The sequence below is a fragment of the Molossus molossus genome, unplaced genomic scaffold, assembly GCF_014108415.1.
Source record: "Molossus molossus isolate mMolMol1 unplaced genomic scaffold, mMolMol1.p scaffold_m16_p_10, whole genome shotgun sequence".
Taxonomy (NCBI): domain Eukaryota; kingdom Metazoa; phylum Chordata; class Mammalia; order Chiroptera; family Molossidae; genus Molossus; species Molossus molossus.
Window position 1 is genome coordinate 2601055 of NW_023425345.1, and position 16030 is coordinate 2617084.

General features: G+C 49.4%; 1 protein-coding gene across 1 annotated transcript; it reads left to right on the forward strand.

Annotated features, from left to right (window-relative positions):
- The first annotated feature begins 6196 nt into the window (after positions 1–6196).
- On the forward strand, positions 6197–15621 carry TOB2 (transducer of ERBB2, 2). The gene is made up of 2 exons (XM_036252730.1): positions 6197–6352; positions 12213–15621. Exon 2 carries the CDS (start codon positions 12310–12312, stop codon positions 13318–13320), a length of 1011 nt encoding a protein of 336 aa, XP_036108623.1. The 5' UTR covers positions 6197–6352; positions 12213–12309; the 3' UTR covers positions 13321–15621.
- Positions 15622–16030: the final 409 nt, after the last annotated feature.

Consider the following 16030-nt stretch of genomic DNA (forward strand, 5'->3'; position numbering starts at 1 on the left):
CCAGGTTGTGGGCCAAATCCCCAGTCAGGGGGCATGTAGGAGGTGACCAATTAATGTTCTCTCCCATCCATGTTTCCATCTCTCCCTCTCCATTCCTCTCTCTAAATATCAATAAAGGAAAAAAAAATTTTTTTTAAATAACTTAATAGTACCAAATTCTCTGTGTGAAAACATTGCTTACAAGCTGAATTTTTTTTTTGCTTTTATTTTTTTTAATTATTTTATTTATTTTTGTTATAGATGTTTCTCCTTTTTCCCCCCACTGATTCCCCCTCCCCCCCCCCCCCAGCTTTGTTGTCCATGTCCATTGTTCATGCATACATACATATAAGTTTTGTGGTTTATCTCCCCCGCCACCCCCTCTTCTGGGGATAGTCTGTACCCCACTTCCACTTCTCTGGGGCAACCCCATTCCTCAGACTATTATGTTCATTATATTCCACAAATAAGTGAGATCATATGATACTTGTCTTTCTCTGTTTGGCTTTACAAGCTGTATTTTAACCTCTAACAATATACAGTTCTGTGAAGAGAATTAGAATAATGATCTGTATATGGTCACAAAAAATCAGAATGGTCTTCAGTCTTGAAAATTACTGCTTCTCTCCATTGTTGAAATAAGCACTCCTATATAAGTTTAGTTGAAATAATTGACCTCATGATGGCCAGCCTGAGAAAGTGGTTCCCCTTCCTGAATATGATTATTATTTATTAAGTATTCAGTTCTAGTTTCTAGAAAGGACGGGTGTCTTACTTCCAGTTTCTCAAGTACACTGTACATACATAGGAAATTCATCTCCTTTAAACAGTACACTTATTACATTACTCTTGCTAAAGAAAAAAATTTTTTGAAGTATGAATCTAGCCACCCCCCCAAAAAAAGCAGAATAAGAAATGTGTGGGCTTTATAATCAGACTTTGATTTCTACTCTGCTATTGACCTTTAGTGAGTCATTTAGCCTTTCTGTGCTTTTTTTTTTTTTTTTTTAATCTATTAAATAAAGATAATAGTGCCTACCTCTTTGGGTCATAGGATTAAATTTGACCTTGTAAGAGCCTGACCTTTACTGGGAAGGCTTTACAAAAAAGGGTAGTTCTTTTACAGTGGGTCCCTACTTCTCCACAGAGAAACATTTAACTCCTGGCACTGATAGTCCTCTAAATGGTTCCCTCTCTCCCCTACCCAAAAGGTTTTCCTCTACTTCTGTCTGTGCTCTTCATTAAGTAGTTGAAGGGACATTCCTTGCACACTCCGGTGGTCTTGGCCTTCTGTTTTCCTTTGTTTGAACTACCCTTCCACCTTCACATCAACCAGCCAACTTGGTACCTCTTCCCTCTAAACTCTGTACATCTCATGAATACTTCCAGATACACCATACCCCACAACAGTCTCTCATTTGGTCTATTTTCATACCTAGTACATACATGTAACAAAAGTTTTGTGAAATAATATTTACTGTGTACTCCAATATTTTCATTTTATTACATTCTATTCTCCAAGGCTGAAATCTGTTAAACCAAGTGATTTCATGGCCCCACTAATGGATCATGACCCAGAGTTTTAAAACAATGAATTAGATCATAGATCCTTAAGCTCCTTTTGCTTATTCCTCTACTATAAGGCACATAACAAGCAGCCACTCAAACAGTTACATTGAATTGGAAAAAGGGTTACAAACTCAGGAGTCTATGTAAATAATATAATTGATTGAAAAGGATATGTGTGTGAGAGAAGAACAGCCCAAACATGATGATGCATGAATGGTATGTGACCCTTGACCTCCCTGTCTGGGAGACAATAGGGAGTGGTGGGGACCTTGGGAGAATCAGAGAGAACAAACCCTGTTTTAAAGGGGAGGGATGCCATTCAACTCCAAACAATTGCCAATTTGAATGCCCAATGTTACCAGAGTTTTTGAATTAAGGACTAGTGGCAAATTAGGATTTTTGTGTAATCTTCCAATTTTTTTTTTCCCTCAACCGAGGGCATGTTTCCATTTTTTTTGTTCAGGTAGAGTGGGAAGGAGAGAGGAACAGAAAGAGAAAGAGAAACATTGATGTGAAAGGGACACATCAAGTGGTTGCCACCCGCAGGACCTATCAGGGCCGGGGACAAACTGCAACCGAGGTACACACCCTTAGCGGAAACCGAACTCAGGTCTCTCTGGACCGCAGGCCGACACTCTAACCACTGAGCAAAACTGGCCAGGGCTTTTTGTTTTTTTGGTACCTGACAGTAGCGGGAACTGAACCCGGGACTCTCTGGTCCACAGGCCGATGCTCCAACTGCTGAGCCAAACTGGCCAGGGCCAGTCTTCCAATTTTTAAATATAAATCCATTAAAAAAAATTTTTAGTGCGCCCAGGCCTGTTTGGCTCAGCAGTTGGAGCGACAGCCTGTGGACTAGAGAGTCCTGGGTTCGGTTCCTGCTAGGGGCACATACCAAAAAAATAAATAAATTTTTAGTGTATCAGCCTATGCCAAGACAATCCATGCACCAGATGTGGATGTTGGCCAATTAGCAGCTTTTAAATTAATAAAATTAATTTCCCAGGGTATCAGACCGAATTGACTAAATTTCAGAGAGACTCATTCTGTTCTGACCTGCAGCTGTTTAATAGTAGTTTGAAGTTAGTACATAAAGGTGAAAGATTTGTTGTCTTGGTTGGAATTTTTCTGCCTAAAAAAAGGATTCCAATTTCCATCTTTTCCCAGTTTTTCAGTTCCTTATCACCTCTATCCCCAAGTGGCCTATCTGCCACCACTAAGACTAAAATGTAGTTACTTCATTCAAACACTGCAGTTTCAGAGTCTTAACAAAAGATAGGTTTGGGGGAAAGAAAAAAAAAAAAAAAGATAGGTTTGTTCACTTGTTTACAAGAATTCATTCACACTGGTTGTGATGAATAAACAGCAAGTCGTTTGCCCTGTGCATCCAATCACTCTTCTCCAAAGCCAGTTTCTGCTGTGGCTTTTTTTGCTCCTGCCCTGCTGGGGCAGTGGATCTGAAGAAGCAAGTTGAGGAACTGTTTTCTTAGATAACTTAAAAGAAACAACAAAATTTCTCACCCTGGTATGTGTACATGAGAGTGATTCACCCCTGAGAGTTAATTAGTACTAATTATGACCAGCCTGACTTGTCACAGCAACAAAATTTCTGGCATAACTTGCTTACTCTTAGACGGCAGCTGCCTGCCCCCACCTCTCCCCTCTGCACATGCTTACTTATGAAGCTCACCATTTTTAAAACATGGTGTGTGCCTTTCAAGGAATGATTACTCAAAATGGGAAGGGACTGTGGAATGCTTGAGTAGGGATTCAGCTCACAGGTCGTTACCAAGAAGAAAACATGTTAGGAAGAGAAAAACGGTCTTCCTCACTACATCGTAAATGGAGACATCAGCAGTAAAGAAGGGTGATTACCATTTTTCCCGTTTTATCTTTTCCTATTTACATGCTAACCCTTTACCGGGGCTCCCATTTGCGAAGGAAGCTGCATTTCTCAGTTTGTTTTTAGTGATGTTGTTCAGTGCTGCTGTGTTTCCAGCAGCGCAGGAGAGATTCCAATAAAAGCATGAACACGCGAATTCAACACCTTCCTTCCAACGGTCAGTCAGCCCTCTCCCAGCCTGCATTGAACGGTAGGAGTCTTTTATCCTTTGTCTGCTTATATACGCCCCCCCCCCCCACACCCCCTTTTGAGATACCCAGGGGAATTCCTTTCAGCTCACCCTCACCTTTCTCATCATTGTCTTGTAGGGGTTCTTACTGGGGTATGCACACTGAACTCAGCACAGGATATGTAAGGTGTAACTTGGCCAGAATAGTTACCTTTAAGAATAGCAACTATTTGACCCAGGCTTTGCATACAATATTATGTTTAATCCTCACCCGATCTACATTTTAAGGATGAGATTACAAGTTTGATGATGTCAAGAAATGTGTTGCCATTAAATCAAGATAACATGACTAGTGACAGAACTGGGATTCAAACCCACCTATTTCCACGATTGCCTCTAATAAATTACTACAAACACCAGCAACCCTTGCAACACGCCCCACTGCGCAAACGCTCGCTCTCCAAGGCTGGGTTCGTTCGCTCTCTGCCACTAAATTTACTCCCAGCGGTTGGCTCGAAAAGCCAATCAGATGCCGCCTCTCCCCTCTACCCGACCAATGGGAAGGCTGTTGCTAACACCAGTTATATTTTTAGCAATTCTGTTCCCTGAAACCCAGAGGGTGGGCGGGGCCTCTGCCCGGGTGGAACACTAATGGGGAGAGGAAAGATGAGCCGAGAGAGGGGAGGGGTGAGGACGGGAGAAGACGGGAAAGGAAGGGAAGGGAGAGACGTGAGGTGGAGTGGGAGGGAAGGAAGGGCGGGAGAAGTGGGGTTGGCGAAGGGGGCGTGTAAGTGACGCTCTGCCTCTCGCTGACGCACGAGGTAAGTAGTCCCTGGAGGTGCCCCAAGAGCTGAAACGCTCAGTGTGGGGGATGGGGGCTCTCTGGCTCCGCTCTCGTGCACCTCTTTGCTGCACGGTGGAGCTTGCCCTCCATCCCGGCATTTCTCTGCTGCAGTCAAGGAAAGCGCACTTAGACCCCCGTGCTACTGTTGCTCTGTGCCCTTGCCAAAAAGAATGATCAAGGGGGAAAATGCAAGCTGTTCGTAGCTGGAAACTTTGGGATCGCGCCACCCCACGTGGGTTCGGCGGCCGCCGTTGGGCTGGATATGTCTGCAGCGAGAATAAAGGTCGGGGGTGGGAGAGAATGGGGAATGGGCGATTAAAGGAACGGCAGAAGACTGAAGCTCCCGGAGCCCCGGGCCTCGCCACCCGACAGTCCGGGCACAGGTTGTGACCTCACCCAGGCACAGGCCTCCCTACACCTGACTCCGCGTCCCACTAAGTCACAAAGTGGACCAGAGCCCGCGTGGCTAGAGCACGGGCAGGAGGCTGCAGCGCGCGGGCCTGGCGCTCCACGTGCGGGTTCGGCGAGCCTCGATCCGCCGCCTGAGGGACCGTCGGGTGCGGGAGCCCGGCGCCCTGGCAGACGCCAGACCCCGCCGGCTGGAGCTGTTATTAAAAGAAATGTGGCTTTGTAGTGTCCCGCATGGGGGTCGCCAGCCGGGGAGAGAGGACGGCGGCGTCCGTAGAGGGGCCGGGCCCCACCGCGAGGTAACGGGGCTCCTGAGGCGGTTCCTTTTCCTGGCCGCCCGGCCTCTTCCTCGCCTCCCCTTCTCCCGCTCGGCGTGCCCGGCCCGTTTCCCCATCGCCCTCCCTTGGACGTTCCCCAGCGACGCATGAGGCCCTAACCCGAGATGATAAAGGTCCGAAACGTTTCCAGAACTCGCGTCGTCCGCTCAACCCTCCCCACCATCACCACCCGTAACTGGGGCGGTGCGAGGGCCGCGGGGACGGCCGATCGCCCGGGGCTGGAGGGACTCGCCGAGGTGGCCTGCGGCAGGCGGAGGGCCGAAGACACAGCGTGGATGTTCCCCTCCCCGCAATGTCCCTTCCTTCCACACACCCAAAGAGCGCAACTTGGTCCCAGTCCAGGCCCCTGCCCTGGCGGAACTCGCTGTCCACCTGGGGAAACACCTTACACAACAAGCACGATTTCTGAGTGGTTTGTGGAATGAATACAGTAACTATGAGGCTGCGCTGCGATGGGCAGGGCAGGCGGCCTTGCTGACGTTTGAGCTGGGACCCGAGTGCTGCAAGGGGGTCGGACACAGGAGGGTGGGAATGTGGGGGTCGCCAGGTGTCCGCGAGTTCGCCGAGGGCCTCGCGGCTGCGAGGGTTAAGCCGCCCCGCCGGCTCGGAAGTAGTCCCGGCGCCGGCCCCGCCCCTGCAGGGCGGAGGGACGCATCACGCAGGGGTGGGGAAGCCGTATCCTTGCGCAGGGTTGCTAAGGGTGAAACTTTTCATTGACTTTGCTCACTTCGGGCCGGGGCGCGGGAAGGTGCGGGTCGTCGGCGGAAAGGAGCGAGTGGCTTGGGAGACGCGGGGCCAGAAGGGCAGGACCTCCCGCCCGCCACAGCCCGGACCGTCCTCCGCCCCGCGACACGAGCCACTCTCCGGTCCGCCATCCCCGCGCCGTCGCCGCCGGCCGGCCCGCCCTCCGTCCCCCGCCGCTAAGCCCGACCTCCAAAAAGCTGAATTATTGAGATTCATAGCCCATAACACCCCCCCCCCAACTAACCCCCAACCCTCAACGAAGAAAAGGACACATCGGCCCTGGCCCACCGGCGCCCGAGAAAGGAGGGGAGAGAGACCTCCGTCCCACGCCCAGGACCACCCTGGAGGGAGAAGCCGCCCCACGGCCGGCAGCCCGCCCCGCCGCCGCGGAGACCTGAGTGAGTGAATGGAGGGTGTGCGGGCGGGGGCCCCCTGACACCTAACAGTCCGACAGCTTCCCCACCCCTGCCCCACTCCTGCTCTTGGCTTTGCTGGACGCTCCACGTTGCTGTCGCGCCCCCTCCTCTCGCCCGGCCAGCATTTTTCTTTTCCCTCCCACCTCCCCTCGAGAACCTCCCCCCCTTTCCCTCTGTGCTCTATTCCTCTCCTTATGCCTGCTCTCATCCTAGGATACCCCAGAGCCCCCTTCTCTTCCTCTTCCAAGTGTGGCCCCCTCCTGGGTGGGGTGCATTTCCTCCTTGTCTACCTCCCTCAGTTCTTAATATCCTAGAGACTCGCTACATTTTTTTTTTTCCTCAAAAAAAACAAAACTCACCACCATTCAGTAAATCAGAGGAAGGAAGGGGATACAGGCCTTGTTTTTTTGCTTCTTTTCCCGTGTGCGGGGAAGTAGGGTGGCAGTAATTCGTAGGGTTTGTATCTGGCCCGGTGAAGTCTGAGGGATGAAGGGTGGACAACCCTTTTGGTCCAGAGGTGACTGTCCTCTGGCCACTGAGCCAGAATTCACCATTTGGGCCTAAGCTCTTTATTCTCATTAGTGTTTTCAGGGAAAACTGGGCGAAAAAAGTACCGTTAGAGCAATACCAGTGTGTGGATTCTGGTTGATCCTGGGAGCCCTACTCCTAAGCTCCTTCCCCTCCTGTCCAGAGAATGGACTGTGTCCTTGACTAGAAAGGGAGGGGAAGGAGGGAGCAGAGAAAGAGGAGGGGCAACTGCAGGCCTTTTCTCACACCCCAGAGAACCAGAACCTCATACAGCAGGCTTCAACTTGGAGGCCTGTGGGCGGGGGCCCTGGGGGCGGGTCTTGGGGGCCTGCTCAGTATACTAACCTTTTGCTCCTTCCTATCCACCCTGCACTGGTCCCTCACCTTAGGTTTTCCAACAGAAAAACATCTCTGTTGCTTTTTTGGACACCTGTCCCTATCCTCCTCTTAAGCAGAGGGGGGAACAGCTTGTGTGGGAGGAAGGATTAGGGAGATTTAACGCCCTGTAGGGGAGTTTTGCGGAGGATCTGGTAAGTCAGGTCAAAGAGCAGTCCTTGATTGAGAGGAGACTCACAATTTTAAGTATGGGAAAATGATGTTCAGGTATCGGATGCACGGTTATTCCTTCTCTGCCCAGGAACCTTTTTCCATTTCCCTCCCCGAGTCTGGTCACTCGGGCTTGGATTAGAAGAGGTGTGAGGCTAGGGCCCTGCTGGCATTGGGCCTTCTGATCAACGGCCTGGCACCTCCCCGCAGTTATAACTGGGAATTTCTTTGGCCCAGAGGACTGGAGAACTGGCTTTTAATTCTTGCCATTACTTTCCTGGCTGTTGGGGTGCTGGAGCCGAGCCTACTGCACTTTAAATGAAAACGCTCTTTTCTTTTTAATCCACTGTACCTACAGCAACTCCAGACGGAGACCACCAAACCCCAGGAATACAGATTAAGCAGCCGCGGTGGGGGATGGGGGTGGGAATGTGACCTTATCTATTCCAGCCCACCGCCTTCAGCCAGGAAACTCATTTGAAGCAGATCCTTAATTCAGCAGTCATGAGAGGTGGTGAAGAGAAAGGGAGAAGAAAAGTTTAGCCTCTTGGAAAACTAAGACATGGATATGGTCGGGTGATAAAATACAGCAAGCAGGCTTTATGATTAGAATTTATATAAAATGAATTAGGCGGTGGGCGGGGGAGGGGCCGTCCGCCGCAGCGCGCATGTGCATCGGAAACTTTTCCATGGTTCGACCCTCGGCCAGTTCCCTTTACTGGGCATGCGTTGTTTGCTGGCTGAGCCTTCGCAAAGTACGCAGGGAAGTGTAGTGTTCAAAGAAAGTAGGCCACTTGCTTCAACTCGAGGCATGAGGTGTCTGAGGAACACAATTCCCAGAGTGCAGAGCGCGGCTTTGCAGTTAGCCTGTCTTACTTGGGGGCTCGATCAAATCATCTTAGCTTTGGAGGAACCTGGAGTGCCCTAGAAAAGGCCCTCTTAGGCGGAAGGAAGGATCCTCGCTGTCTGACTTCAGCTGTGCCAGCCCATGTTTGGGTGGGATGGTGTGAGACTCTGGGTGGAGTGGCAAAGTCACTCGCCACAAGCCTTGGAAGCCTTTCAACCACACCTGCCCGTTGGGTGCTTTAGGACTGATGGGGTCGGTTTGTCCCCCTGGAACTCGGCTCCGACTCCCTGGCACCTAGTTTATGACACCTACTGGCCTTGTCATACTTGAGGATTCTCCTCCCTGGCTCCTCTGTTCACAGTCACTTGAATCCAGTTGTGTTTGATTGTAAAACGGTTTGGATGTTAGGATTTAAGGTTCTGATGGTTTGGGAGCCTGGTGGGTTCCCTTGCCATTCTCTTTTTTTCTCCTTTAAAACATGACAGTTTTTCTTCTTAAAATTATTCCTTTGCATTTTTTTTTTTTTTTTAATCCTCACCCGAATACATTTTTCAGTATTTTTTTCAGATAGAGTGGGAGGGAGGGAGAGAGAGACAGAAACAGAGACATCGGCGTGAAAGGGATACATCAGGTGGTTGCTACCGCACGACCCAACCAGGGCCGGGGACAAACTGCAGCCAAGATACGCGCCCTTAGCGGAACCGAACCTGGGGGTCTCTGGACCGCAGGCTGACGCTCTAACCGCTGAGCCAAACCGGGCAGGGCTTCCTTTGCATTTTTGTTAGACGTTTTCTCTGGAAATTTTATTACCATGTCGTTGTCTGTAGCCACCCAACCCCCATTTTTGTCCATTAACGCACTTTAAAACACAAGTCAGCAAAAGGGATCTGAATCCAGGATTAACTTTGTTGCTAAAAGTAAACAGGTGAAGGAGGATAAGATTCTAAGTAGATAGGGCAATTTATTCCCCCCACTTGCAGCTTTTTAATATATTGACCAAAGATAGATTTGCCCGAGTCAAAGTTGGAAAAATTCTTAGAGTCCTTTTCTACTGCTTAACCCAAATCTACTTGTTTCTTTTCTAATCTTACCACATTCTATGAATATTTTATATATAAGTTCTAGAATTTGTCCATCGCTTAAAAAAAAAACATCAGAGTGGTCACTTCTATCTTTAGTTAAAGACAAAACAGCACCAGTGCTTTAATCCTCTGTCCCATAAGCTTGAAGTCAAAATTAGAGCCTAAGCTGATAGAGCAGAAAATCTCATTCTAGTTGTCTGGCTTTTGTGTAAGGTTCCACCCCACAGCCATCTGGCCTGGCCTGTTCTCCAATTAAAGAGGCAAAAGTGGCATTATATATACTTCCTTATTTATGCAGCAGCATCACTGAAGTATCTGAGGTATAAATTGGTGTGTAGCTTTAGTTGCTTATGCTGCAGAAAATGGTCAGCTGGGCAGGGCTGATGACAGTGGTTCTATTGTATTTTGAGGTCGGAGGTTTATTTCCCAATGACTGGCCTGTATTTAAAATGCTCCCATTTTGAGGCTGAACTCAAAATTAGGGGAGGTTAACATGGAAGGCAGATACGCCTTCAAGTTTTAGGAAGGTTAGAAAGGTGTAGGACCATACCAAGAGGCTATGTGATGCCTTGAGGATGTGTCATGATGGATTCAGGCCTGTTTTACCTTTCTGAAAACACTGTCTTTAACTTCGAGCACATTCTTGGGAACCAGTGCCAACTTTCTTGACAATTTTTTAGCCTCCTTTGTGTTGGACACTTCTGATGGGCTATTACTGTTGCCCTTACATACCTCCATTCTTGAGGGGAAGCTTAAGTTCCCCGTGGTGATGAACCCAGTCCTAAGAAACAGAAAGGCTCTTATCTTCTGCCATTCGTCTTCTCTTAAAACCAGAAGGACCCTGGAATTGGTTGGAGATTAGTCTTTGTTGGAGGCTGGGATAGAGGGAAGATAAGGGTCTCCTGAATCCTGAGCATCACCGGGGGGGGGGGGGGGGGGGGGGGGGCTTGGAAGAGACCATGCTCATGGCACCTCTGTTGACTGCCCACGTGACCCTCTGCCTGCTCAGACTTGAAATGAGAGCAGGACTAGACCTAGCCAGGTGTGTGATACTCCAGACTGACCAAGTGTATCTTCTCTGAAACTCGCCTTAGAGAGCTTCGCTTGAGGAGTCAGGCCTAAAAATGCCCCTGGGAGCCATGGCCCAGGTCTGAAAATTACAGGGAAGTGAGCTGAGACACAGGTCTGAAAATTACAGGGAAGTGAGTTGAGGCTGGTGTTCAGAAAACTAGAGGTCCTCAAGCCTAGAATTAGCTTCTGGATACTCTGCTAGATCTAGAAGGGATTTTAATCAAATTCCAGCTTCAGGTCTACCACAGGCCCTTTTAGGCGGAAAGAAGAAGCCCTTGATGGATCATGGATTAGTCTTGTCTCTGTGCTGAGCTCAGCAGCACAGTCTCACCCAGTGGTTTGTCTAGGAACATGTTCTGGCCTTGTTGGCCCTGGAAGGGAGGTGGCCTTTTCAGTTCAGTTCATCCATAGCATGAGCCTGGAACTGTCATTTTGGAGAAAGTGAGGAGATGAGGGTCACTGACTCTTAGGACCTCACAGATCATCTTCCTGAGACTTGAGGCTGGCCCAGAACTCAGGAATAAACCTGTTTGACCTCTGTGCAATCTGGCTGTGAGAGACTCCCAAAATAACAATCTGAGTGTTTATCTTGGGCTGCCTCCTCTCCAGGGATCTCCAAACACTTGATAAATCTGATCCTGTGCCAAGGACAGGTGGTCACACTGTCCCTGGGAGACTGAGTGATGATGGATCCCCAGCTGGAAGCTGCAGGGTGATGGAAAATTTCTTCTCTCTACCCTCCTCATCACCTACCCTCTAGCCAGAAACTACAGAGATACCCTTAGGCCATGCTAGTGCTGCTGTTAAAGGTTTGTTAGCCAACAGGACTCTCCTCTCCTCTCCTTTCCTCTGCTGCCCTGGGGCAGCCCCCATCAGCAGTTCCATTGTTGGCCCAGGCCTCTGGTTTTGACAGGTCTTGATTTTTTTCTTGGGGCTCATACTCTCATCTCTATTCTTGGAGGCTGTCTGATGGCAATGCTTGCCTTGGTTACGCTGTGCAATTCTGAAATTAGTTCTGCAAACTCAGAGTGAGCCAGAGCACATACACACCCTGGGAACCCAGCATGACAAATTGGATGTGACTGGAGTCCAAGCCCCCAGTGAAAAGTTGGCAGTGCTACTTCTTGTTCAGTGACCTGTATCCCTTTACACTTAAGGAGGAAAACTAATGATTTTAAACTTATATCTTGGCCTGTGGCAATTTGGGAGCACGATTTCACCAAGATATTACAGAGACAAGTAACTGCCCTGGCCAGTTTGGCTCAGTGCTATAGCGTCAGTGGAAGACCAATGAGTCGCAGGTTCGATTCTGGCCAAGGTCATATACCTCTGTTGCAGTTCAGTCCCCAGCCCTGGGCGTGGTCTTGCAGGAGGCAACCAGTCAGTGTGTCCCTCTTATGTCAATGTGTGTGTCTCTCTCTCCCTTTCTCTCCCTCTCTCTGCCTCCCACTCTATCTGAAGATAAATAGAAAAAATATCCTGGGTGAGGATAAAAATAAATAAATAAAATAATAATACCAGGTACAGTGTGAGGTGGTTTACATCCTTGAACTAACCTAATCTTCATGATGACCTCATATTTCTGATCAAACTAAGGCTCAGAAAAAGTGACTTACCCACAGTCACACAATTAAGCTAGTCACTAGTGGGGCAGAAATGGGAACTTAGGTCTATGTAATCTGAAGTTGGTGTTTTTCTGTCTGTCCTTTGCCATGGATCCCCCTGGTTTTCTGCATTTCTACTCATGATGCCCCCTCTTGTTTCCCAGAGCCATCTGGAGCCCAAGGCTGCCTACCTTCCATCTTCTGCCACTGTCCTTGGCTTGTGCACGTGCCCTGCACTGATTCTCTGCCTAGGAAAAGACCATGCAGCTGGAGATCAAAGTGGCCCTGAACTTTATCATCTCCTACTTGTACAACAAGCTACCCCGGCGCCGGGCAGACCTGTTTGGGGAAGAGCTAGAGCGGCTCTTGAAAAAGAAATATGAAGGCCACTGGTACCCCGACAAGCCACTGAAGGGCTCTGGCTTTCGCTGTGTCCACATTGGAGAGATAGTGGACCCTGTGGTGGAGCTGGCCGCCAAGCGGAGTGGCCTGGCAGTGGAAGATGTGCGGGCCAACGTGCCGGAGGAGCTGAGTGTCTGGATCGACCCTTTTGAGGTGTCCTACCAGATTGGTGAGAAGGGGGCTGTGAAAGTGCTGTACTTGGATGACAGCGAGGGCTGTGTTGCCCCAGAGCTGGACAAGGAGATTAAGAGCAGCTTCAACCCTGATGCCCAGGTATTTGTGCCCATTGGCAGCCAGGACAGCTCCCTGTCCAACTCCCCATCACCATCTTTTGGCCAGTCTCCCAGCCCCACCTTTATCCCGCGCTCTGCCCAGCCCATCACTTTTACCACTGCCTCCTTCGCTGCCACCAAGTTTGGCTCCACCAAGATGAAGAAGGGCGGCGGGGCAGCAAGTGGTGGGGGTGTGGTCAGTGGTGGGGCAAGTGGCCAACAGCCCCCACCTCAGCAGCCTCGCATGTCCCGCTCTCCCACCAACAACCTGCTGAAGCACAAGAGCCTCTCTCTGTCTATGCACTCACTGAACTTCATCGCGCCCAACCCAGCCCCTCAGTCCCAGCTTTCGCCCAATGCCAAGGAGTTCGTGTACAATGGTGGTGGCTCTCCCAGCCTCTTCTTTGATGGGGCCGATGGCCAGGGCAGTGGGGCCAGTGCCTGCAATAGCAGCAGCTTCGACATGGCCCAGGTATTTGGAGGTGGCGCCAACAGCCTCTTCCTGGAGAAGACGCCCTTCGTGGAAGGCCTCAGCTACAACCTGAACACCATGCAGTATCCCAGCCAGCCGTTCCAGCCTGTCGTACTGGCCAACTGACCACCCACTTGCCTGCGGGGCCAGGAGCACCCAAGACCACAGAAAAGAAAAAGGAAAGGAAAGGCCAAAAAAAGAGGAAAAGAAAAATATACAAAAAGATTTCCCATCTTCTCACTTTCACTTCTAGAGAAAAGATGCAGCCGAGGCATGGATTGGGAGGGGGGCTCCTGACGCACCTGAGTCGTGTTTAACTCAACCTCCTTGCTGTTTTCCTGCCTGCCTCTGATTTATTTGGTTGGTTTGGGTTTTTTTGTTTTTTGTTTTTTTTTCCTTACATGTAGTTTTTTATGTAACATCTTTAATTAGTGGCTTCCTGTGCTAAGAATGGTCCAGATGTGAATTTTGCTGCTCCTTCCCTTCCTCCCTCCCTTTTTCACACACCTGGTTTAGGATTGGTGTGTCCAAGCTCACAGGGAAGGAAGAGCTGCAGCTGGGGCCTGGCCTTCCTCAGAACAGGGAGAGGCTGTCCCATGTCACTGCCTTTATCACCCAGCTATCCTCTCACTCAAAGCCATCCAACCTCAGCAGGCCTTCTTGTGTCCTGCCACCCAAATAGGTCTGACCCTGGCCCCCACTCCTCAGGCATGGATCACAGGGAGGTGCTGGCAGGCCACTTGACACCTTCCCCCGAGAGCCGATGTCTAACTCCAGAGAGGTTAGCACTATTGAAATTCCTTTCATCTCCGTCCTGCAGCCCCCACGCCACCATTCCCACCTAGCATCCCAAACTGTCACCGTGGCCCTGGAGAAGAAGCAGTTGACAGGTATGGGCCTCTCATGCAGCCCCTTCTTCCCTGGGCCTGAGGCTGTGGGTAGGGAGGTGGGGCCAGTGTGGGTGTGAGTGTGTACGTTCCTGTGCATGGTTTGCTGTCCTGTTTTAAAGGATTCCAAGCCATGAAACTTCCCCTCTGGATGTGATTCTGGGTTGTAGCAAGTGCTTATTTTTATGTTTGAGGTGGGGGGATGGGCCAAGGCAGGTTGTCAGTCATTTTGAAGGGTTGTCCACATGGTGGGGTAAGACGGGCTGAGCCTAAGACACTCCCAGGAAAAGAACTGCACAAGGAACTGGATTCCAGATTACGGAGGGATCTTCACTTTTGTTTTTGACCAAAAAAATGGGTTAGCTATGAGGGGCTGAGGGAATACCCAGCCTCTGATGCCTAAGAGAAGTCCCTGGACCCTCCCGTTGTGTGACGTTAGCCCAGGGTGGGAGTTTTCGGTTAGTGCCTGTAGTGGGCAGTCCTGAGCCTTGAACTGATATTTTTTGGTCCTTTGGTTGTAGATGTTGTAGAACATTTTTGCCTCTGCCTGCTTGAGAACGTTTTGGTACTTCTTGCCATCACCTTTCACTGCCCGACTCAACCCCACTGGGCCTTGATGCTGTGAGGAGTGGTCTTCTGGGCAGGCCAGGCTTAGCCATGGAAGCTGGGGTGTCTCAATTATAGAAGAGCATTTGCTCCCCACCTCTACAGGAAGAGAAGTTGTTTCTCCCACCCAACCCCAGTGGGCCAGTTTCCATGTCATGATGGTTTGGCATGTGGGGCACATGGCATCAGGGCCCCCATCACCAGAAAGTACCAAAGCCCTTGGCACCCCACCCCATCTTCCCCGCAACCCCAAGTGGGCAACTGCTGTGGCAGTGGGTCCAGCCCAGACAGACACTGCCAGCCTCCCCTGCACTGGGCACCAGCTCTACCTCCCCCTACGGGGCAGTGCCCTGGCTCCTCAGCCCATCACCATTTGTCCCCAAGACTTCTCAGGGGCCAGCCCAGTCTGGGCCACCCTCTCTCCCTAGCCCTTGGCTCCCCACACAGGTGACAGGCCCAGGCTGCTCCCTGGGAAAGGTTGGATGCTGCCTTATGCCCCCTCCCAGATCCTTCCTCCTGAGCTCACGCACACAGGTACCCACCATACCTGGTCGGCTTGTTTTCTCGCCACATATAGGGAAAGGGTAAGACCAACCCCTTTAGTGTCTTGAAATATGAAGAAAAATGTGTGTTCAGGAGCATGACTCCAGTTCTGGGCTCTTGGGCCCAGTCCAGTCTGTCTTGTCTCAAATCTAGGCATTTTTGCTTCAATTTTATTTTTTTTAAGAAAACAGAAAAATCTGCACTAATTTACCTGGTTTCGTAGGAAAACTTTTTTTTTTTATTTTTTACATTTTTTGGTGTCTGTTTGTATTGAATAATTTGCTACATTTGTAAAATGTAAGAGGTATATATAATATATGTATATTTCTAACGTAAAATGTAATTTTTTTCTTTTCAAGATTTTTTTCTTAAAAAGAGGAGAGAAACAAAGATATTTTTTCAGGAAAAACAAACTTTAAAATAAAAAAGAGGAGAATAAAACCTTTTTCTCCCCTTTCCCCATCCTTAATCTACCCCTCTTTCCAGGAACAAATCAAAAGGTGGATCGTCTTGTAAAGAGTATAAACTTTTAGTCCAGAATGATGTGTTTTTCTCAATGCAGTGAGCTTATAGACTCTAGTTTGACCCCTAGGGATGGGAAGGGGGCATTGAGGCACTGGAGAGGGGCTTGGGGGAGCAGGGCAATGAACTTGTTTTCTTTAGTGAAGGAGGAATACAATCAGCGTTTTGTATTCAGAATGTTGTGCAATATTTTGGAATGGGACATTGGTGTGTTTAGAGATTTAGTTTAAAAACAAAACAAAAAGATTGATCAAATCTGTACAGTTTATATTGTTCCA